The sequence below is a fragment of the Hypanus sabinus genome, chromosome 8, assembly GCF_030144855.1.
Source record: "Hypanus sabinus isolate sHypSab1 chromosome 8, sHypSab1.hap1, whole genome shotgun sequence".
Taxonomy (NCBI): domain Eukaryota; kingdom Metazoa; phylum Chordata; class Chondrichthyes; order Myliobatiformes; family Dasyatidae; genus Hypanus; species Hypanus sabinus.
Window position 1 is genome coordinate 157215619 of NC_082713.1, and position 24765 is coordinate 157240383.

At 40.0% G+C, this 24765-nt stretch overlaps 1 protein-coding gene across 8 annotated transcripts in view; it reads right to left on the reverse strand.

Annotated features, from left to right (window-relative positions):
• Window positions 1–3922: 3922 nt before the first annotated feature.
• Window positions 3923–24765, reverse strand: part of tspan12 (tetraspanin 12) — a 73170-nt gene continuing 52327 nt past the window's right edge. For all 8 annotated transcript variants that reach the window (XM_059978323.1, XM_059978325.1, XM_059978322.1 and 5 more), the window contains 2 exons: window positions 21208–21351; window positions 3923–7453 (listed from right to left, as the gene is read on the reverse strand). In XM_059978323.1, the coding sequence (XP_059834306.1) occupies window positions 7157–7453; window positions 21208–21351 (441 nt within the window). In that variant the 3' untranslated portion in view covers window positions 3923–7156. The remainder of the gene's footprint in view (window positions 7454–21207; window positions 21352–24765) is intronic.

Here is a 24765-nt window from a genome sequence, read left to right on the forward strand (position 1 = left end):
ATGGGCTAGGGGGAAGGTGGAGAATTATGGGAAATAAAAGAGAAAGAAAGGTAGGGCTGGGGGAGAGATTATAGTGAGGGGGAGAAAAGAGAGAGAAAGAGAACCAGACTAAAATAATAGATAGGGATGGGGGTAAGGGTGGGGGGCAGGGGTATCAATGGAGGTCAGTGAGTTGGATGTTCATGCCGGCAGGTAGGAGGCTACCTATACGGGAGATAAGGTATTGCTCCATCGACCTGTGTGTGGCCTCATCTTGACGGTAGAGGAGGCCATGGACAGACATGTCGGAGTGGGAGTGGTCTGTGGAATTGAAGAGTGTGGCCATGGGGAGATCCCGCCACTGCTGGAGGACCGAGCGTGGCCGTGGACAGACATGTCGTTGGAGGTTGATGGAGCAATAGATGCTCCCATAGATCCTCCTCCCATAGATGCTGTCTGGCCTGCTGAGTTCTGCCAACATTTTGTGTTTTTTATTTATTTCCAGCAGCTGCAGATTCACTCGTGTTGACCCTGAGCAATTTTACCAATAATATGTATAATAATACATATGCTGTCTTTTAAAGAGGATCTTTACATACTGATTTTTGAATAGTACTCCACAGAAACAGAATGCCTTCTGTGTGTTTTAGGGCCTTTTGAGACTACTCATTGCTTCTATGTAAAATGGTACTTACGAAGAAACTCAATTTAGAATATCTCATGCCAACCTCATACACATTCATGACAATTTCATAAAACTAAAATACTCAGCCAGAAGCATCCAGGGCAGTGTATTAACCCACAATTTCGGCAGTGGCCTTCTTCATTCAAAAATTCAGTTGCATAATTAACCACCCCATGCCCATAGGCAGCAATACCTGGACAATATTCAGGCCTATGCTAAGACAGGCATTTATGTGACTCAAATATTATTTGCCATATCAATCAATATTACCAGAAAGAGTCCCAATACTGCCATTTATTTTTATTATCATTGCTGCTTTTCCTACTATCGCAAACCAAATCTTGTCTCCTAAAAGGACGACTGGATCAGTCATGAAAATACCATCATACTAGACCAAAGGCAATATGTTTTACAGTGCCTCGTAAACTCGTCAGTAAAAAATCTAATAAAAGTACAAGTCAAGCAAATATGTACATTCTCCTGTTTTTTTTAGATGAATGTAGCAGAAAGGAAACTGCAGATGCTGGAATCTGGAGCAGATAGTCATGATGAGACCTGATGCAGTCACAATCCAAAATGTCATCCATCCCTCTGGCAACGCTACTGGCCCTGCAGAGTTCTTCCAACAGTGTTTTGTTTTGCACTACAATTAGGAAGCTTAACGTGCCCACAGTAAAGCAATGTTCATTTGTTAGCCTATACATTTACTCTTTTCCCAGCATGCAGTGGTGTGGAGGCAATTGTGTGAAGGAACACTTCCTCTTTGCTGCAAAGGTATCACTGTGGTTCCCAATCAGGCCTTTGATTCAGCTGTGTTTGCACCTCCCTAGTTCCCTTTTGCTTTCTGAGGGCAAGAACTCCTTTTAAAACAGTTCAAGAACAAATCAATAAAGGTGTTTTAAAGTAATCAAGGATAAGACATCAGCTGTTCCAATTTTACACTAACACCATCTTTGATAATGCTTTCTTGTGGCAATGCTCCATGTAAGTGAACTCCATAGTAGGGAAAGTGTCACTGGGATCGATAGGGCTGCATCCAGCACTTTCTGTAGCTGTTTCTGTTCCTGGTGGTTCCATGCCAGGTGGTAATGATACCATTTAAGGATACTCTCTGTTCTGCAACTACGGAAATTTTGGTGATTTGTTGAACCTACGCACACTTTGATGAAAGTAGAGTCACTGTTGTACATTCTTTGTGATGATGGCCATCTGTTGGTCCCAGGCCAGATCCTCTGATAGGTTAACACCAAGGAATTTAAAACCACTGACTTCCCCATCTTCATCTCCCTAATGAGGACTGGCTCTTGGACCTCTGGCTTCTTCTTCCTGTAGTCAATGACCCGCTCTTTGGCTCTGCTGACATGGAGTGAGAGGTTGTTGTTGTGACACAACTCAACCAGATTTTCGATTTCCCTCCTAAATAATGATTTGTCACCATCTTTGATTCCACCAACAACAGTGGTGTCATCAACATACTTAAATTTGGCATTGGAGCCGTACTTAGCAGTACAATCACAGGTATAAAATGAGTAAGAGCAGGGGGCTAAGCACACAATATACATCCTCCTCACTCACCTTTGCTATAGGTGAGTAAGGAGGAGATATATTAACTGGGGTCTGCTGATGAGGAAATAGAGAACTCAGTTGCTCAAGGAGGCACTGAGGGTCAGGTCTTGGAGCTTAGTGATGAGTTTCAAGGGAATGAGTGTAGAATGTTGCAATCGATGGTGACAATGCAATCACCCCTGGGGTCAGCTCTATCACTCAGAGATGTTGCAAAGTGTTTCGTAAAGGTGACAGATCATCCAAATGTTAAACTGTTTACATTTTACTGTTTCACAGTGCACATCAAAGGCACTATTGCAAAGTCTGCCATATTTTTGTGAAACTTCAGACTTTAGATACCTGATGTTGATCAGTTAATTACATGTCAGGAGACTTCAGCACAAGTTACACTCAAAATGTATTTCCATTAAACAATTAATGCAGCTGTTCTGTTTGGAAAGGAATTCAAGCATGACTTACTTGAGATAATCATTGCTGATTATTATTTAATTAATTTACACTTCAGGCAGCATATTTCAGATTTAAGAAAAATTGATGCATCAGTAATTCAGGTCACTCACTGAAACAAAACTAAAATTAGTCCTGCTAGTGACTGTTGATTGGCTTCCCGACAGCTAAATAAAATAAAAGATCAAAATGGTGAAGTTATAAATCAAAAACAAATTAAATTAGTTGGAATTAATTAAATGGGCAGAAGAGATTACTTACATCAATCAGTCAATGCGATGCTGAGTAAGTTTAACTCCTGTACCCCTTCTATATGTAAAACCTGCAACTCCACTATTTCATTTAAATCGTTACAATAAAATGTTTTGTCCAAGTAATCTAGCCACATGCGGTGTATGCTTTCTTGTTATCTGTTCAAGGTTTTTAATATTGAGATGTTATTTAAAGATAAATCATCAGTGAATGTTAGGTCATCGCATGCTACACTGTTCGTCATTTGGAGAATCGTAATAAGTAAAACTCTTTCTCCCCCTCTCAGAAGATGGCGAGAATTTGGAATTCTCTATTCCAGAAAGCTGCAGAGCTCAATCTCTGCACAGTAATTCAAGGGATTTTCAAAGAATAGATTCTGGATCTAGTTACTGAAATGCACCTGTCTTCAGTGATTTGCAGGTCATCCTGGCACAAGGTATGAGGGTGCAAAATTTATCTGGGCATTGTTCCGTTCATAGGTAAACCTGGAGTAAACAATTGGCGCCATTGCCTTCAGGCCTCTACAACTGGGCTGCCGGTCCCCTTTAACACACAAAGCTTCTCTCCTGCCATCCATTGCATTGACCAGGACTTGAAATGCCTTCCTGATTAATGCGAAAACTGCTTCCTCCATGGCAACCATAGTGTGATTTGCAGCAGCCTGCCATAGGGAGTGTGTCTTTAATATCTGCACAATAAATTGGCAGAAGCTGCATTCAACCAAATGTGGCTCCGTCCCAAACAATGTATGGACTATTTTCTGGAAAACCACATGAAATCTGTTTCAATTTCCACCCCCACCCCCCCCCCACCACTTCCCAAATCAAGTGCACAATTTGCTTTTTCTGGGAATTGATACTAAATACAGAATGGCTGAATTGATTAAAAAAAACAGGTGAAATTCAGTTCCTGAGTTAAAGAAATCCAAAATGTCATCCAAAGCTTTGACCAGATTCCACTGATGTTACTTTTAATCCTTAAATCATTTAAGCATATGAATATTTTGAGCTTGAAGTTGCTGAAGAGCAAGAGATGGACAGGTTGAACAACTTTCTTCACCTTAACCAAGTATAAAATCAAAACATGATGATTACCAAAGTGATTAAATAATGAATTCAATGTTCATAAAGAGAAAAAGAAAGATTGAGCAAATTTCTAGCAAATAAAACTTTAACAAATGAGACACTAGATTTCTGATTGCCTCAGATCATCTGCTTACAAACCCACCTGCTGTGGAGCACACCAAAAATCAAATTAAAATGAAAATAGAAAAAATGGTAAAATCACTCAGCAGGTCAGACATTGTGGTTTCACAGAAGGCATGAAGATCTTTGTCCTACAACGTTAGATGATTTTCGCTCTCCACAGATTCCCAGAATATCCAGGTCATCTTTGGTTTTTGAGAGACAAAGACAATTTGTGCTCATCACTCTGTCCGGGGTTGTTTCTCCTCATTAACATCCCTGACTCTGCTGGCACACAGATCTCTCAGCCTAATTGTTGGGAAAGTGTGTTGTGTATTTAATATTCCAGTCATTTGAGTAACATTGTAAATATATTGCTTAATTAAGATTTCTTGTTTACATAATTTATTATGGGTTAAATACAAGAAGTACATGAATGGCTTACGTTATCATGCCACCATGTCATATCTGAGTGCCTCACTGAAAGAAGAAAGCCAAATACACACAAGAATTTACAGGCTCATGTGTTTTTTTTCTTTTGGTTAGCTTTTAGAGTTACAAAATACAATAGTCTGTGGTTTACTGCTCCAGGTCAAGTGACTTCAACCTTGTTATTCCCATACTCAAGCAAATCTATTGGTTTTTAAGAGGAAACAGGGTAATAGTTACTTTCTATTTAAAATTCCTTTCATAGTTACAAAGTTCTTAGTAACCATTCATCTCAAACATCTTTCACATGGATTCCAACTTTCTTGTCTTGGATCCATCCATGGAGAAGCACAGAGACATTTATAACAGTGTTCCTTGAACCATTTCTCCTCCTGTTCCCCAAGACTATCATAGGGGCCTGTGTTGCCATACACTTTTCTTCTTTCAGCACCAACATTTTGTTCAATGTCAAAATTGCTCCTGCCAAATCCATTTCATTTTTCACTTTGTTTGACAGTTTAATGAAAAAGTTGCCTTAAAGTGCAAGCTATGATATTTTTTATTATCAATGCTATAAATCTTCTTACCTCTCAACTTCCGTTTGATTTTATTCCTCCTTCCAATTTCAGTGTTAAAATAAGGCAAAAAATGTCCTTCTCTGATCTTGAAAAATCAGTGCACTCCAAACTTGATCTCAGTTCACCCACCCAATAAATTGCAAACTAAGCACAAAGTTGGCCTTTTCAGTTCATTTTGCCTCCATGTTCATTTTGTCATGTGTCTTGTAATTGCACAACTTTCCCTGTTCCTCCCACTAACAGTGTTCTCACTACACCTGCACCTCCACGGTGAGATACAATCAGGTGAAACACAAACAAGAATTTTTAATTAGTTAAATCATCTTTAGGTGTTTTAAACCTTTTCCTTAAAACAGGATTTCTAGATTTTGTAAACTCATTACTTACATTTGATAAAAAAATAAACAATTCTTTGAAACATCAGGCATTCAGAAACTGAAAGAAGCACAGATGATGACATTAGATAGGCGCAAGGATTTCCACAGTCATAACAATCATGCCCTTTGGCTCACCATTTTCATGCTGACCACCAAGCACCCAAAATAAACATCCCAATTATTTCCCCCACCACCCATGAACAGTCACCCTTCCCCAATTTTCCTGCCACCTAAACTATACCAGAAACAACTTAAAGCACTGAATTAACACACCAGCCAGCAGAGCTTTGGCGCATTGGAGCAAGTTGCACATCCACTGAAACAACACTCATGATTAGATCAAATCTGGGTCACTTGAGCTTGTACCCACTGTTTTATGGGTGGATCTTATTCTCCCTTCTCACTTCAGCTGGTAGCAGTGTTGGAGCCCCAAGAGCTGTCAGGGCTGCACTCAACTGCCAGATGCTCTCGGCCAGCGAGATTGACCTTCCAAGTGCAGAGAAGCTGGGGGAATAAGGAACACAGGCTGCAAGAGCAAGAGACAAGTTAAACTCAGAGAGATCCAGGCCAGTAACTCATTCTCCCCACTGCCTTTTCACACTCAGGAGGCACAAATAAAGAAATAAAAAGGAACAAAAAATAAGAACAGCTAATACTATCATTTTGTAGCAAATTCCAAACTATTTTGCATCATAGTCAACAAATTTATTAACAACTTCCAAAATTAAACAGTAAATAAATTGTAGTGTACACCTTATACTGAGTGTGCCAACTCCCCAAATATTTTTTACAATCCTTTTGACTATATATTATTGAAACACAGCCCGCAATTAGGACAATTACGATACATGTATTCTGTAATATTTAGTTATTAAATGCTAATTGCATAAAAGATCATTTGCATTTACCTTCTGAGTAAAGAAATCCTATTAGGCTCCTCATACATCTAATGTTTTAATAAGAAAGGTGAAGACTTGCAACATGGAATTAGAAAGAAGTTAATTCTAAACATTGAGAATTTGGACTGCAATTATGTGCAAAACAGAACACAAATCATTCACACCAGCATTTGTTAATGCAGAACATAAACACACAAATACTACCAGCTTTGATTGAATCTGCATTTCCCTCTCCCCAAACACACCCCTGCCCCCCACCAGGCCAAAATACAGTCATCAGTCATTTCTGGCAATTTTCATTGCCAAGCTTAATCACCTGATCTATTACAGCAGCTCCAGTATTCTATAACATTAAAAAAAAAATCAATGTTAATTAAAAATCTCCTATGTTGGTCAGAATGCTTTTGAAAAAAGATGAACTATATGCTTGACATCTTTATGCAGTTTAATGAAACAGGCAAAGCCCACTACCTGGAAATCAACCTTTGCTTTGGATCTCTACAGAGGCAAGGATAAGAATCCTGTAATGATGGAATGACACCAAGGGAGACTGGCACTCGAGTGCAGATCTTATGTAGCGGCAGAATAAAAGTGCCTTAATCAAAATAAATTATTTGCAGATTACTTCATCAAGTCATTTTTTTTTTCCTGTCTCCAGTTTCTTTGCTTGGAATGGTGGTTTAGTAGACAATTGATGTGCAAAGGCCGAAGTTGTTCTTGTCCAATATGTTCAGCATTCTATTGATTTGACCAAGTTCAGCTACAATTCCTCGATCTCAAACTGTGTGTAAAAGCTGGTTGTTGCACCTGCCTGTTTCAGTTCACTGCTTCTGGGGACTTGTTTCAGTAATTCTACTGAATGGCAGACAAGGTGCTGGGAAGTAGTCTTTTTTTGACCAGCCTGTGGCTCCTTTTTGTCATAATACAATGCCCACAGGAATGTAACAGTGAGTATCATGGCCAGTAATTGTGCTACCCCAATGGATATGCCAAGAAACCTTAACATTTGCAGTTGTTTGGTCCCACGCAAAAAATTGTACATTTTCTGTCCACAGCCCTGCATCAAAAGGAAAAGATATTATGGTGAATAATATGGAAATAAAATCCTGCAATTAACTGCTGAAAAAAATGAAGTTTAAAGTGCAACCCATTGCTGTGTAAATTGTATAGCGATTTACTCTGAGAGATGCCCCACAATTTGCAGATTGGTGCAAGGTGTAGGATAATTTTTGCTCTGTTGGTGACGCCTTCAGATGCACGGCACTTCAAGAAATTGCTGCTTGTATTATTGACTACTACCCTAAGTCAATGCAAAATGGTAGATCTGCTAAATAGTATCACAACTATTTGAATGGCTGAAGCTGCATTGCTACAATCAAAGGAGGGAATAATTATAAGCATAGAGTCACACATCTGAAGCAGGAGATTCATTTTCAACATTTAAAATGAATCCCTGTTTTTTTCCCCCTTCTAAGCTCATTCTACTTTCCATTGTGTTCTTCGTTCTCTCAAAGCTCAAATCTCATTGAATAAAAAGGGAGAGAGTATTGGGCTTGACATCCAATAGTCCCAGATAACCAAGAGGCTTTGGCAGCTCATCCCTACAGAAAATTTCAATATATAATGCTTGGAGTAAGGGACACCATGGAGTGCAAGCCAAGATGACATGCTCCAGCAAACTCTAAACTTTTCTTTAAAAAAATAAACTGGAAATCTTTATTCAAGTTTGTGCTTTCTTTAAGAAAAGTGGAATAATGTCAGTTAATCTGGGTCAGCTAACTTATAAAAAGGGGTCAAACAAATTTTCATCAACAAACTTTGCTTTCCATTTACACATTGACAGGATTTGGATATTTTTCATAACACTAGCATTTATATTATCCGCTGTGAATTGCACCTGAAATACAAAGGCAATTAGAGACAACCGCAGTGATAAGTCTGGAGTCAGAGAGATCAGATTGAACAAGAATGACAAATATCTTTCCCTGACGCACAGAAGTGAATTTATGGTTTCAATGGTATCCATGCTTCTTAATTATGAGCCTGGTACTTGCAGTATAAATGCAGTTTATAGGCTGCTCACATTTCTCTCATTAACAATGACCTCATCCACTTAATTCAGTTATCATTGCCCAGTTTTTCCCTCAAACACATTTACATTTGAAGAAATCAGAAAGCTTACTGATGGCAACTTAGATCGTAATTTGCTCAAAAACAAAATGATCATTGCAGGTACAATTGCAGAGGAACTGAAGTAAGATTACCACTGATTGTACTGTATGTTGAAAGATATTTCTATTCTTGAAAGTATGAGAGAAACAGGACACTTACAATGACATCTGATGTAATGATTTCCAGCATGCTGACATACTTGTCTCCCAAATGGCCTTTTGGACAGCTAGATCAATTCCCCAATGAGTTCACTTTCATAATATCTTATGTATATTTATTTCCATGACAGTTTGAAAACTGATGCATTCAGTACCTGACAAGTAATTCTCTATGGGCTACATCAGTCTCAGAAATGTTCTTATTAAATCAATTATTATGAAGGCAAAAACTAAAATCATATTGCTTTTAATTAGCATGATACTGGCACATTGGCCTACAAACTCATACAGAGCGAACTGTACTATACTGTTAGTGCTTTGCATAAAATTGATTGCAAAATATCACAAGATCACAAGGCTAAGGAGCAGAAGTAGGTCATTCAGCCCTTTGAGTCTGCTCCACCACTCCACCACGAGTTAAACTATTCTCCCACTAGTTCCAATTTCCGGCTTTTTCCTCATATCCCTTGATACCCTGACTAATTAGATACCTGTCAATCTCCTCCTTAAAAACCCTCAATGATTGGGCCTCCATAGCTGTATGTGGCAATGAATTCCATAAGTCCATGACCCTCTGGCTAAAAAAATTTCTTCTCATCTCTGTTTTAAATGGGTACCCTCTAATTCTAAGACTGTGACCTCTTGTCCTGGACTCACCAAGGGAAACAGCCTTTCCACATCTACTCTGTCCAACCCTTTCAACATTGGAAATGTTTCTATGAGATCCCCTCTCATTCTTCTAATGAATACAGTCCAAGAGCCGACAGACGCTCCTCATATGTTAGCCCCTGCATTCCAGGAATCATCTTCGTAAATCTTCTCTGAACTCTCTCCAACATCAGTACATCCCTTCTAAGATAGGGGGCCCAAAACTGCACACAGTATTCCAAATGGGGTCTCACCAGTGACCCACAGAGCCTCATCAACACCTCCTTACTCTTATACACTATTCCTCTTGAAATGAATGCCAATATCGCATTCGCTTTCCTTACTGCCAATCCAACCTGGTGGTTAAGCTTTAGGGTATCCTGCACGAGGACCCCCAAGTCCATTTGTACTTCAGATTTTTGAATTTTCTCTCCATCTAAATAATAATCTGCCCAATTTTTTCTTCTTCCAAAATGTACAACCATACATTTCTCAACATTGTATCTCATCTGCCATGTCTTTACGCACTCTGCTAAATTGACCAAGTCTCTCTGCAACCTTTCCGTTTCTTCAACACTTCCTGCTCCTCCACCTATCTTGGTGTCATCCACAAACTTAGCCACAAAACCATTTGATCCATAATCGAAATCATCGATATACAGTGTAAAAAGAAGCGCCCCCAACACCAACCCCTGCGGAACACCACTAGTAACCGGCAACCAACCAGAATAGGATCCCTTTATTCCCACCCTTTGCTTTCTGCTTATCAGCAAATGCTCCACCCATTCCAATACCTTTTCTGTAATTCCATGGGCCCTCATCTTATTAAGCAACCTCTTATGCAGTACCTTATCGAAGGCCTTTTGAAAACCCAAATACACAACATCCACAGCCTCTCCCTTGTCAATCTTATTTGAGATTACTTCAAAAAATTCCAATAGGTTGCTGAGGCAGGATCTTCCCTTCATGAAACCATGCTGGCTTGGGCCTATCTTGTCATGCACCTTGAGGTATTTCATAACCTCGTCCTTGAGGATCGACTCCAATAACTTTCCAACTACCGATGTCAGACTAATAGGTCTGTAATTTGCTTTTTGCTGCCACCCTCCTTTCTTAAACAGCGGAACTACATTTGCGACCTTCCAGTCCTCTGGAACCATGCCAGAGTCTATTGATTCCTGGAAGATCATTTCCAATGCCTCCACAATCTCCAAAGCCACCTCCTTCAGAACCTGGGGGTGCACCTCATCCAGTCTGGGAGACTTATCTATCCTCAGTCCACTTAGCTTCCCAAGCACTTTCTCTCTAGTAATCTTGACTCTACCTAATTCTATTCCGAGACCTCTGGCTATCAGGTACGTTGCTAATGTCTTCTACTGTGAAGACTAATGCAAAATACTCATTTAGTTCCTCTGTCATCTCTTTGTTACCCATTATAATTTCTCCAGCACCATTTTCAATCGATCCAATATCTACCTGTGTCACTCTTTTACTCTTCATATATTTAAAAAAACTCTTAGTATCCTTTTTTATGTTAATTGCCAACTTCCTTTCATAATTCATCTTTTCTTTCCTAATGACTTTATTAGTTTCCTTCTGTAAGTTTTTAAAAGTCGTCCAGTCCTCAGTTTTCCCATTAATTTTTGCCTCCTTGTACGCCCTCTCTTTTGCTTTTATTTTAGCCTTAACCTCTCTCCTTAGCCACATTTTTGCCATTTTTCCGTTCATGATTTTCTTTTTTCTTGGAATATATTTTTCCTGCATTTTCCTTACTTCTTGTAGGAACTTCATCCAATTCTGCTCTACCGTTCCTGCAACTAGCTTACTTTTCCCATCAACTTGGGCCAGTTCCTCTCTCATACCACTTTGTTCCACTGAAATATCGATACACCTGATACCAGCTTCTCCTTTTCAAATTTGAAACTGAAATCGATCATATTATGATCACTACTTCCAAGAGGTTCCATTACCTCTAGCTCCCTAAACACCTCAGACTCATTACACAGCACCCAATCCAAAATAGCTGATCCCCTGGTGGGCTTATGGACAAGCTGCTCCAGAAAGCCATCCCATAGGCATTCTACAAACTCCCTCTCCTGAGATCTAGTACCTTCCTGGCTTTCCCAATCCAACTTCATATTAAAATCTCACATAATTATCTTGACATTTTCTTCTGACACACTTTTTCTATTTCTAGCTGGAACTTGTAGCTCACATCCCAGCTGCTGTTTGGAGGCCTGTATACAACTGCTATTAATGTCTTTTTACCCTTGCCATTTCTTAACTCGGCCCATAAGGATTCTACTTCTTCTGATCCTATGTCCCTTCTTTCTAGTGATTTGATATCATTGCTTACCATCAGGGCCACATCACCCCCTTTACCTACCTTCCTATCTTTCCTATATACTGTGTATCCTTGGACATTCAGCTCTCAATCATACCTATCATTTAGCCATGACTCAGTGATGGCCACTATGTCATATCTTTTAACCTGTAGCTGTACAAGGTCATCCACTTTATTTCTAATGCTGCATGCATTTAAGTACAGTGCATTTAGATCAGTATGTTACCGATTTTGCTATATTTCTATTGCACAGCAAATTATCCTGTCTATTCACCTGCCTGTCCTTCTTACCATCTTTGCTGCACAGTATCTTTGACCTATTTCTATTTTCCTCTTCCTCGACCCAACACCCTGGCTTGCTTCCCCCGGCAACTTAGTTTAAATCCTCCCTAACAGCTATATTAAACAATCCCACCAGGATAGTAGTACCCTTTGAGTTCAGGTGTAACCCACCATTTTTGTTTGTCACACCTCCCCCAAAATAGATCCTAATGATCCAAGAATTTGAAGCCCTGCCCCCTGCACCAGTTACTTAGCCACACATTCATCTGCTTAATTCTGCTATTCTTACCTTCATTAGCGTGTGGCTCCGGCAGTAATCCTGAGATTAGTACTCGGGAGGTCTGGCTTTTCAATTTTCTTCCTAGCTCCCAGTAATCTTCCTTCAGGACCTCCTCTCTTTTTCTGTCTATGTCATTGGTACCAACATGTACCAAGACTTCTGGCTGCTCGCCCTCTCTCCTAAGAATACTCTGGACCCGATCCAAGATATCCCGTACCCTGGCACCAGGGAGGGAACACACCATCCGGGTATCCGTGTCTGGCTCGCAGAATCTCTTGTCTGTTCCCCTCATGATGGAATCCCTTATAACTACTGCATTTCTCCTTGCTCTCTTGATCACAGCAGAGTGCCAGAGTCTCGTTCGCTGTAGTGTTCCTCTGTTAGGTCAACCTCTCCAACAATATCTAAAACTATATGTCGATTTCTGAGGGGGACTGTGACAAAGGTGCTGTCTACAATCTCTCTATAGGTATTATCAACCACCTCCTCACTTTCCCTAATTAGCTGAAGGTCATCAAGTTACAGCTCCAGATCCCTAACACGGTCCTTAAGGAGCCTCATCTCAATGTACCTGGTGCAGATGTAATCCTTGGGGAGGCTGGGAGTTTCCCAGGGTCCCCACATCTGGCATTCCAAGCACAACACTAATCCTAGATGCATGCCTCTAAAGCTACTGTTATTACTAAATAAATAAACCTGTAACTTACCCCTTTACTATAAGACTCAACGGTCGCAGGAAGCCTCTTCCCATTTCCACCTAAACTCATTGAGCCAAAGCCCTATCACTCTGCACCCTCTCACTCCACTGCCCGCTTGATATGGCGGTGTTCTTTTTAAGCCTTCCATGCTCTGAGGTCACGCACCTGCTCAGTCGTGCCTCTTTTATCCCAAGTAGTTAAAAAGAAATCTGAATTTTCTCCCGAAAAACGGCGACTTACTCCACTGCCTGCTTGCTGTGAATCGAAAATATAACTGGGAACCAATGGTAATCATTGCAAAAAAAATGAAAACTTAACAACACCTTCCATGCACACTTCTAGGGTAGAGAACAAATCCTATGTGTTTGAATGTAAATACTGATAACACTCAATTAGAGGACTACTATTTACATATACTAATAAATAAAGTGAAATTAACCCCTATGATTACATCGTACCCTATCAACATCTCTTTATGAATCCCAATTTCATGATCTTTCCTGAAAAGCTAAGAACAAGATAGTCAACTATCAAATTTTTTTATATCCAATCAATTATTGAATGATCACCAATATGCATTCCTAAGTGCCTATCATCTGTGTGCCTTACCTGTTCTACTATGGCCACCATCGTAATAATCCTAACATGTGTGCTCTTGGCTGTTCCTTTGAGTAGGGGAAGCTTCAGATGGCCATCAGTGGTGATTTCAAATGACCAGCCTACACTCCCCATGCCATTTACTTCATTAACACTTCGCCAAGGATTCAAATTACTACCAAGCAGTCTAGCAGAGCTGATTTGTGTTATGCTTGGAAGATCTGATGGAATTCATTTAAGAATTCTTCAGAATTTCAAAATCACTAAATTCCTGAGGTACCCCCAGCCCAGAAGAAGCATTTCAGACGGTCAGAACATATGTCTCTACACACCTTATATAGGTAACACCACTGGTGGGGAGGCATTATTCTGTTATATTCATCTCAGCATGTGGACACTGATCTATGGGCTTATCTAAGGCATCTGTTGTGGAATAAAACTGTAGGATGTTAGAATCCCTATTTAAGATGTTCCAGTTCTGAATCTGAAATAATTATTATGGTCTGGTCACAGGATTCCACCCACCCCACATCCACCCACCAGCCCAACAGTAGAATTTCCTGTTCCTTCTAGGCTGGGTGGAGGCAGATTTAAACTCTCAGTCTGGCTTTGCTAGAGGTGTCAAAGTTGGATTTGAGTAGTTATATTTTGTTAAGTTAAAGACAAAGCGTGACATGAAGAAAGCTTCTGTATATTTGTAAGTTTCTCTACATGTTTGTTTTCAGTTTTCTATTTGTAAGTACTTTTCTCTTCCACAAATTTTGGGCAACTTTTGCACTTTTTCCACCTGGCACTAAATAAAACCCCTTGCCCTAACGTGCTGTCGCGGCTTACCATCTGTTCTTTTTTCCAACTGGTGACCCTCATCGGACACTCTTACCTACACCTGATAGCGAGGTGTGACATTGATGTCATCAGTATGGAGTCTGTAGATCCTCCCTGTGGAATTTGTGTGTTTCCTCCGGCTGCTCAGGTTTCTTCCCACATTCCAAAGACATACCAGTTAGTAGGTTAATTGATCATTGGCTAGGATTAAATTGAGAGTTGCAGGGCAGCATGGCTCAAAGGGCCAGAAGGCACTATACCTCAATAAATAAATAAGTATAAAGCTCATTGAGATTGACCCCATTCATGATAACGCTGCTATCTGTCTTAAGCAGATTCCAGCACTTCACACTGCTTCCTCACTAATAACTAAAGGTGATACTTCCAGATCACGGGGCTAAAGCTAAAGAAATAAGGCATAATTACTGTTGTGGGTCTAAGTTGAAGAGTCTCTAAGCCTGGTAATGAGTATGTGGAAATTGAAGCATGGGGACAGAATAATGCCAGTAAAAGGATATGAAATATTTTCAGCAAAATGGGTATTGATGGAGTAAATCAAAGCTCAAAGTAAAATTTATTATCAGAGTACATACTGTACTGTCACCACATACAGCCCTAAGATTCTTGTTCCTGTGGGTGTATTTAGCAAATCTATAGAACAGGATCAATGAACAACAAACTGTGCAAATGCAAATATAAATAAATAGCAATAAATAATAAGTATGAAATATCAAGATAAAGAGTCCTTGAAGTGGGACCATCTGTTATGGGAACAGCAGATGTAGTTATCCCCTTTTGTTCAAGAGCCTGGTGGTTGAGGGGTAGTAACTGTTCTTGAACCTGGTGGTGTGAGTCCCGGGACACTTGTACCTTCAACCTGATGGCAGCAGTTAGAAAAGAGCATGGCATGAGTGGTGAGGGTCTCTGATGATGGATGCTGCTTTTCTACAGCAATATTTCATGTAGATCTGCTCAATAGTAGGAGGGTTTTACTTGTACTGGGGCCAAATCCACTACCTTTGGTGGGATTTAACACTCAAAGCAATTGGTGTTCCCATACCAGGCTGTAAAGCAGTCAGTCAGCACACTTTGCACCTCACTTCTAGAGAAATTTGCTAAGATTTTTGATGATTAGCTGAATCTCCACAGACTCCTGAGGAAGAAGAGGCACTGTTGTGCTTTCTTTGCAATTATATTTATGTAATGGGTCCAGGACCAATCCGCTAAGATAGTGACACCCAGGAATTTAAAGTGACTGACCCTCTCCACCTCTGATCCTCCGATGAGGACTGGCTCATTGACCTCTGGTTTCTCTCTCCTGAAGTCTACAAACAGTTCCCGAGTCTTACTGATATTCAGTGAGAGGTTGTTGTTATTACATCACTCAGCCAAATTTTGAATCTCCCTCTATATTTGATACAGCTCTCGACAGTGGCATCATCAGCAAACTTTGATAATAGTGTTGGAGCTGTACTTAGTCACACAGTCATAGGGGTAAAGTGAGTAGAGCAGGGGGCTAAGCACACATCCTTGTGGTGCCACTGTGCTGATGGAGATTGGAGAGGAGATGTTTTTGCCAATACAAACTAACTGGGCTCCGCAAATGAGGAAATCCAGGATCTAATTGCACAAGAGGGTATTGAGGCCCAGGTCTTGGAGTTCACTGATTAGGTTTGAGGGGATGATGGTATTAAATGCTGAGCTGTGATCAATATAGAGCACCCTGATGTGTGCATCTTTGCTGTCCAGACGTTCCAGTGAGATGGCATCTGCTGTGGAACCGTTGCTTCGGTAGGCAAAGTGGTGTGGATCCATGTTGCCACTCTGCTGATATGCTTCAACCCCAGCCTCTCAAAACACTTAACACTATGGATACAAGTGCCACTGGGCAATAGTCACTGAGGCAGGTTACCACACTCTTCTTAGGCACCAGTACGATTGAAGCCTGCTTGAAGCAAGTGGGTACCACACACTGCCGGACGGAGAGGTTGAAGACATCTGTGAGCTCACCAGCCAGCTGGTCAGCACAGAACCAAGTGCTTTCCTTGGATTCACTCTCTTGAAGGCATCCTCAGATACTGAGACAAAAAGATCGTCTGGCGACATGGGGGTGAGTGATGGTTCCTCCCTGTTCTGGTGGACAAAGCGATCATAGAAGGTTTGAGCTCATCTGGAAGCAAAATGTACATATCCACCTGAAGAACTCCTCTGGTAATGCAGAGAAATGCACCACCCAATATATGAAGTTTAATTTTATAGGAGAGATATTAAATACGTTTTTGAATGGACTCTGAACTATTTCACCTCATTAACAGTGACGTTGCAAACAATCTATTCACCTTTCATCCTAACCCATGATATCTAGTTGTAGTCCCACTCAACCTCAGCGGAAAAAGTCTGCTTAAATTTACCCTAACTGTACCCCTCAATTGTGTATATCTCTATCAAATATCCCCTCAGTCTTCTATGTTCCGAGGGATAAAAAACCTAACCTATTCAATCTTTCCTTACACCTCAGGCACTCCAGTGCCGGCAACATAATTGTAAATTTTCTCTGTACTCTTTCAACATTATTTACATCTGCCCTGAAGGTATGTGACCAAAACTGCACACAATATTCCAAATTAGGCCTCATCAACATCTTATACAACCTCATAACATCCTATCTCCTGTACTCAATACTTTGATTTATGAAGGCCAATATGTCACAAGCTTTATTTATGACCCTATCTACCTGTGACACCACTTTCAATGACAATGGGCCTATACTCTCAAATCCCTTTGTTCTACCACACTCCTCAGTGCCCTACCGTTCACTGTGCAAGACCTACCTTTGCTGGTCCAACCAACATGTCTGTGTTGGTTTCCATCTTACTTTTTAACCCATTTTTCCAGCTGGTTCAGATCACACTGTAAGCTCTGATAGTCTTCCTGGCTGTCCACTACACCCCCAATCTTGGCGTCATCTGCAAGTTTGCTGGTCCAGTTAACCACATTACCAACCAGATCATTGATATAGATGACAAACAATAATGGACCCAACAATGATCCATGCTAGTCACAGGCCTCCAGTCAGAGAGGCAAGCCTCTACTATCACTCTGGTTTCTCCCACAAAGCTAATGTCTAATCCAATTTACTACCACATCTTGAATGTCGAGCAACTGAACCTTCTTGACCAACCTCCCATGCGGGACCTTGTCAACTACTAAAGTCCATATAGACAACATCCACTGCCTTGCCTTCATGAACTTTACTGGTAACTTCCTCAAAAAACTCTCTGGGATTGGTTAGACATGACCTACCACACACAAAGCCATGCCGATTATCCCTAATCAGACAATTTCTATCCAAATACTCACATATCTGGTCCCTTAGAATACCTTCCAATAACTTTCTCACTGCTGATGTCAGGTTCACCAGCCTATAATTTCCTGGTTTATTTTTAAGAGCCTTTCTTAAACAGCAGAACAACATTAATTATTCTTCAATCCTCTGTTACCTCAACTGTTGCTAATGATAATTTAAATATCCACAATCAATGATCTCCCTTTAAGACTCTTTATCACATGTTCTCATTATTTATTGCTATTTATTTATATTTGCATTTGCAGAGTTTGCTGTCTTCTGCACCCTGGTTGATAGATCTTGTTATAGTTGCTATTCCATTGATTTGCTGAGTATGCCCACAGGGAAATGAATCTCAGGGTTGTATATAGTGACATATACAGTATGTACTTTGATTATAACATTTACTTTGAACTTTGAGATTTAGTATCTCTGCTACCTTATTAGGCCCAAGGGATTTACCATCTTAATTTGCCTCAAGATGGCAGCCACCTTCTCCTCTGTAATATGTATGGGGTCCATGCCCTGGTTGCTGCTTTACCTTGCTTCTGTAGACTCTGTGTCCATCTCCTGACTAAATACCAATGCAAAAAATATCCACTTAAGATCTCCCCCATCTCTTTTGGCTCCACGCATAGATCTTCCAGAGGACCAATTCTGTCCTTTGTAATCTTTGCTCTTAACATATCTGTAGGATCTCTCAGGATTCTCCTTCGCCTTGTCTGCTAGGGCAACCTCATGCCTTCATTTAGCCCTCCTGATTTCTTTCTTAAGTGTTTTCTTATATTTCTTACACTCCATAGATACCTCATTTGTTCTTGCCTGCCTATACCTGCTATGCACCTCCTTTTCTTTCTTAACCAGGGTCTCAATATCTCTTAAATATCAAGGTTCCCTAAACCTGTTATCCTTCAGTTTTATTCAAGGCACATACAAAATTATAATTTCGTTATTTCTTCCTCTCTCTGCAGTTTTACTTCTCAGCTCTTCTACTGCTTCAGAATTTCAGCGATACCAAAGCCAAGTTTTACTGCTCAGATACCGAAAGCAGTGCCACACGTGAGAGCAAGTCAATTAAATTTGCTAATCATTGCCCCACGATACTCCGTAACTAGGTTTATTTTGACATAAATAATTTGACATTCGCATTGATGACCACCGCTATTTGACTACTGCTCATCAACACGAGGAAACGATGAAAATTGGACACCTAAATGGGTGGACAATTGAAACACTAGCCATGCCTGGCAAAACATTTGAGACTGTTATGTTCTTATCAGTAGATTCTGATCAAATGCGTTAAAGTAGAGGAAAAAAAAGCTTTTCATTCAGTCCACATTTACACAGGTCTGTCTGCCGGGATGTGTTGGATAAATATAATTCAAATTAATGGTCCAGCAGCAAGGACTCTGGACTGCTGATCCAGAAAATTCCAGTGTGGTCTGTAGGGAAATTATATTCAAGTATTAAATAAAAGTCCTAATTAAATGATATCTCAGAAACAATAACTATAAAATTATCAGATTATTATTAAAACCCCATCAGGTATATCAACATTTTTAGGGTATTAAGTCTTCCGTCTTCTCCCACTGGTCCATTTACAAATCCTGACAGTCTAACGTGGCAAGGCATAAATGCCTTCTTATTTCACAATTGCAGAAAAAAAATAAATGCTGGCAATGCCACAACATCCTCATTTTATGAGCAATCAAATTATCAAGCAAGATTCATCAATAACCTACTCAAAAGCTTAAATTAAGGTTTGCCAAGATTACTTTGCCACAAATATCTTGTTTAGTCCAAACATGAGAACAAAAAAAAAGTCAGGATTTGAGCAAGTTCTATTCACATCAAGCGAACACTCGACAAAGTTTGCATGGCTGAGTCATTTGTATTAGTAAATCCAGTAAGATCTGTCAACAAATAATGATGGATAAACTCTTGACTAGCAGGAGTCAAATCCTTTCCATTATGTCTCATGTTGCTCAGATCAATGCAGTACACCTAATCATCTTCAGCTACTTCATCAAGAACTTTCCTTCCACAGCAAGTGGGAAGGGAAGGTTCACTAAATGCTTTCATGATGTAGCCCGTGCCACATGCAAAAGGATTTAGACTATACTTAAGCTTGTAGTAATAATTGGCATGTACCACAAAGATGCCAAAAATGACTGTTTCTAATATGTGAACATCTAGCCACCTCCATCTTCAAAGGAAGCAGGATTGTTGAATTTCTTAATGTCAACCTCCTGACTAGAAATTCAATTGGAAGAGCGCAGTAGGTTCTGGTCTGCCCTACTTCAGACCTGTACCTTCAGCCTATTAGATAAAGATCTGAAGATACAGATCTGGTGTAGGACAGTCTGAGATGAGTGGTTCCATTTCCCCAGGCTTGTCAGTTAGCAAAGTAAAGGTCAAGAGGGGATGGAATGCCTTACTTTGTGTGAATTCAGGTCCAACAATGCGCAAGAAGCTCAGTACCATTCCTGGCCTGCCTGACCCGCAGCACATTGGACAATCATACCACATCTTCACAAGCAGTGCACCAGCTACAAAGTGAACTGCAACAATTCACTAAGGCTTATTTGATGGCAGGTTTCACCTCTGCAGTCTCTCAAACAGAAGGACAAGGGCAGCTGAGAATGAGGATGCCACCACCTGCTTGTTGACGTAGACATCCTATGCCTTTCCAACACAAATTAAATTGTGCTTTTATTGTCACTGGAACTTCCTACCTATCGGTCCTGTACAGTCCTGTCAGCTTGTAGTCTGGAGCTATTCAAGAAGGCAGCTCACTATCATAACTTTCCAACAGTGACTAGGACTGGGCATTAATGCTGGCCTTAATCACATTCCGGGCATGGAAAACAATTTAGCAAAAAGGATAAAGGAATTTCCTTCACAGGATTTCTATTGGACAATGGCCAAATACAGGGTTCCATTGCCTATTGCAAGTGCGTATGAGATAGCATGAAGCTAATGCCTGTCAGAGTTAATGATCACATCAGCTATCTGCATCTTGCTCCTAAAACGCTTTCTGACTTACTCCGATGTCACCAGCAGGGAAAGAGACCATTGCCCGCTCAATCATCTCATGCTGCACTATTATTTTAGTGGTGAAATAGGACAGGTGTTATACTGCTCCACCATCTACCTAAAGGCTTAGACCCGTGCGTCAGGGTTTTATGTGTATTTTATAGCATAATTTTTACCTTTTCTTTCCAGTCTCAGAAATAGCTGCCAATAAGTGAATAGCTTTACCTGTACTGCAAATTACTTACCATTATTTCTACACTACTAAATTTCACATGCAGATAATTTATCACATTCATACCTATCCATGCATGCATTTGGAAAGTAGATATTACTATAATGAGCTATCCATTTAAAAATGTGTACTGCTACAAATAGGGTAGACAATCATTTCTAACCCACAATTTGGAAAGGAAAAGCACTCCTACCTCTTGATAAATGTCAACACGATCCCCATAATGTGCTCGTTTAGAGCATCCTGGAAATTCTCTGATGCAACAGGAGTCCGGAGGCCATTCCATTCCTGCCATTTCTAGCCAATCTGTGAAGTACACTACTCCGCAACATTTGAACTGGGGGTAAAAAGCGACAAAGCTTTCAGCATCTTGAGCATGGAATTCTTGGCTAGAGAAGCTATGCACAGTAAGTAACTACCTTTGTTTTACATATTACCACACCTAAAATAGGCTGCAATTTTGGACTAGCCATTCACTTCTTTCAACAAATAACCAACATTAGAAACAGCTTCTGCACATCATAAAATGAGGAAATAGGTTCTAGAATAAGCAATTAATGAAGTAAGAACAGAACAAACCTAGTTTTCTCAAAAATAGGCAAGAGCTGGAATTAAGCTTTATTCATTATTTCACACAGGATCTAAATTTCTCTCATCTATATAAACAATAACTTTGATGTTTTGATAATTTTGAATCATCATCCTTTTATTCTGTAGATATCCTTACTGTGCATACTGCCACCAGGTTTATCTCCATAGTAGCATTCTCATCATCGAGAATTTATGGGCTGAAGTTCCTAAAGTACAATTCAAAGTAGAGCAACACATCCTGATACTTCTGCCAATATTTTCCGTCAAACCAACACCATAAAAGAACTTATTTACTGCATTGCTTTTTATGGGATCCTTCTGTGCACTGAGTTGTAATCACTGTTCCTGACAGTGCAACTGGAAAAAAATGCTTCATCAATGCATGCTCTCTTTGTAATAGACTCAGACGCTTCAGCATGGAAACAGGCCCATCGGCCCACCAAGTCTTGCTAACAATCAGCTACCCAATTTTATTATCTCCACATTCTCATTAACTCCTCCCAGATTCTACAAATCTTCCACACACACACACTATTGCAGTGGCTAATTAACCTCCCAACATGCACACGTTTTTGGGTGTGCAAGAACTCTGAACATGAAGTAAGGACTGAATCATTGTCTCTGGCAATGGGAAGCAGCTACCCCACTGCTCTTCCCTTCCATAGGCAATCTTAGATTTTTCTCTAGATTATCAGCACATCTTTGTTGGTCTGCCCACAGATTATACCTGCTGCATATTTGTCCTACTTTCTCCCAGCTCTCTCTTCCATGAAAGTTTAAACACATTTACTTTTGCCCTTTTCCCATTCCTGTATCCTGCCATCTTGCTGGGCCAAAGTATTTTTAACAATGCTAATGGTTTTCCACCTTTAGGCACTTTCACTCTTCCTCTCATGTGCATCATCAGAACCCGCAGGTTATGTGACAGAGCTGACAATCAGAACTCATCAATTGTTCACCAACACTTACCCCTCCTTGCCCAGAGGCTTTTTATTTATCACTGACTCACGGCCACAAGCTCTTTCCCAAAAGTGACGGAACATCCCTTTATACTTGGCCTCTTTCATTTCAGTAAGCATCGCAACAAAATAAAAGTAAAAAATGCCAGAAATACTAAGCAAGTTAGTAAATGTCTGTGGAGTGAGAAACAGAGTCACAGTTTCATGGTGGGAACACTAGATCAGATTTAGGAACTAAAGAGCAAACAGTTCCTGTCTCCTGACTAGTTGAATGTTTCTAGTCCTTTATTATTTTTTGGTTCAGATTTCCAGGATCTGCAGAGTTTGTGTTTTGTTCTTCCAATGCCTTAATGAATCCCAACATTTCTTTCTATTGCCTTTTATCTGTAATACACCCTTTCCTAGCCTGCACTCCAACAACTATTTTTTCTTCCCCTTGGACCATGCCTGGTGTGAAGATATTCATTCCTTCCATGCCTAATCATGCTGCCCCTCAGTGGCATCACCTATATTAATGAAGTGAGTTTTCATTTGCCAAATATCTGATAATATTAACTGAGAGGAAGATGCAGTCATGATAAATTGTTTTTGAATTGTTATGAAGTGATACTGCTTTACAACAGAGTCAATGCTTATCAGAGACTACTTAGCCAGGCTCCCGATCTCAGTGGTCATTTAATGTAAAGCTAAGCTTCAGATTCTATAAGGGTTATCACCAGCAGAACCCACTAACATCCACCTGCACATTATTGTTGCTCTTAGATTTCATAGTTCCCTGATTGTCACCAAAACCCTAATCCACAGCACCAAGAATGAATGGGCAAAGAGCAGCTTTGTGGTATTCAACCATGGGAGAAGTTTCAGTATGACTCTGAACCGGGAGGCCAAAGACTCTGGGGCAGATGACAATATTATTCGGCTGCAGTAAAGATGGCTTGTGGCCTATGCCACAGCTCCTCAACCAGAAAGAGCATTACTATTCTTAAGTACTGTAAATTAAAGAAAGTTTTTCCAAAATAATACTTGCAGTTTGATGCCTGCTGGTGATTAGGCTATGGCTAATAATAGAAAACCTCAGAATCAGCTTGTCAACCTGTCTTCTCAGCACTGACCAATTTTTCCAAAGGGCCAACTAACCCAGATATTTAAAAATTACTTAAGTCATTAAATGCGGCATCAAAAAAAGCCATTTTTGAAAATCAATTTTCTGCTTGAAATGTTCACAAAATGAGTACCAATGTTTCCATTTTTTCTGAGTCCCACCTACATAATTGCCCTAATCATTCAAAGCTGTGCTGTAACTGCCCTATCCTATATTAACCCATATCCATCTAACATCTCTTCCTCAAAATACTCGGACCTTTGTCTTAGTTATAAATCCTTCTTTAGTCTATCCTGACTCAACCTCCACAGGTTTTCAAATACACACCATAATTGACCAAATCCTACACAGTAACCACCAAGTTATTGAAATCTGATTGTCTGGAACAAATAAAACCAGAAATTGCTATGGATATTCATCAGGCCAAATGTCTTCCTTGGGGAAAGGAAGGTGAAGCCAGGGATTTGAGTCTATGACTCACTGAATGATGATACCAGCACATACTGTATCTGTATTGCAGATCTTTGAGAGGCTCCTCTTTAAACACTGTACCTTCCATCAAACTTTACAACTCCTCCCTCGGAGTGTCAGACACCCTGTGCCAATAGGCTGGTCCTGGACTTATTTCCACGTAGCATGATTAATTTATTATTTAATTATTTATGGTTTTCTATTGCTATATTTCTTCACAATTCTTGGTTGGTGCGGCTGTAACAAAACCCAGTTTCCCTGGGATCAATAAAGTACGTCTGTCTGTCTGTCTGCTTCTCTAACTTATGTGCAGATTTTAAGAAGGTCCTTAAAGTTCTATTCCCAACTGACGAATCTGCCTTCTCTTTCCAGACTTCCTGTAAAGATTGCTGATGCTACATTACTCAACCAACTCTTTTGCATGTACTCTCATTCAAAGAAACTCTGCTAATTTTTAGATTAATATTCACAGTATGTTCAAAACTACGAAAAACAAATATGTTCAATTTTATTTCTGCTACCTCCATTACAAATTTACAGGTTAATTACATTTGAAACCACTATGCAGTTAACGCATTATAATAAAGTGCACGAGCAAAAAAAACTTGAAAACATGCATCCGATTTTA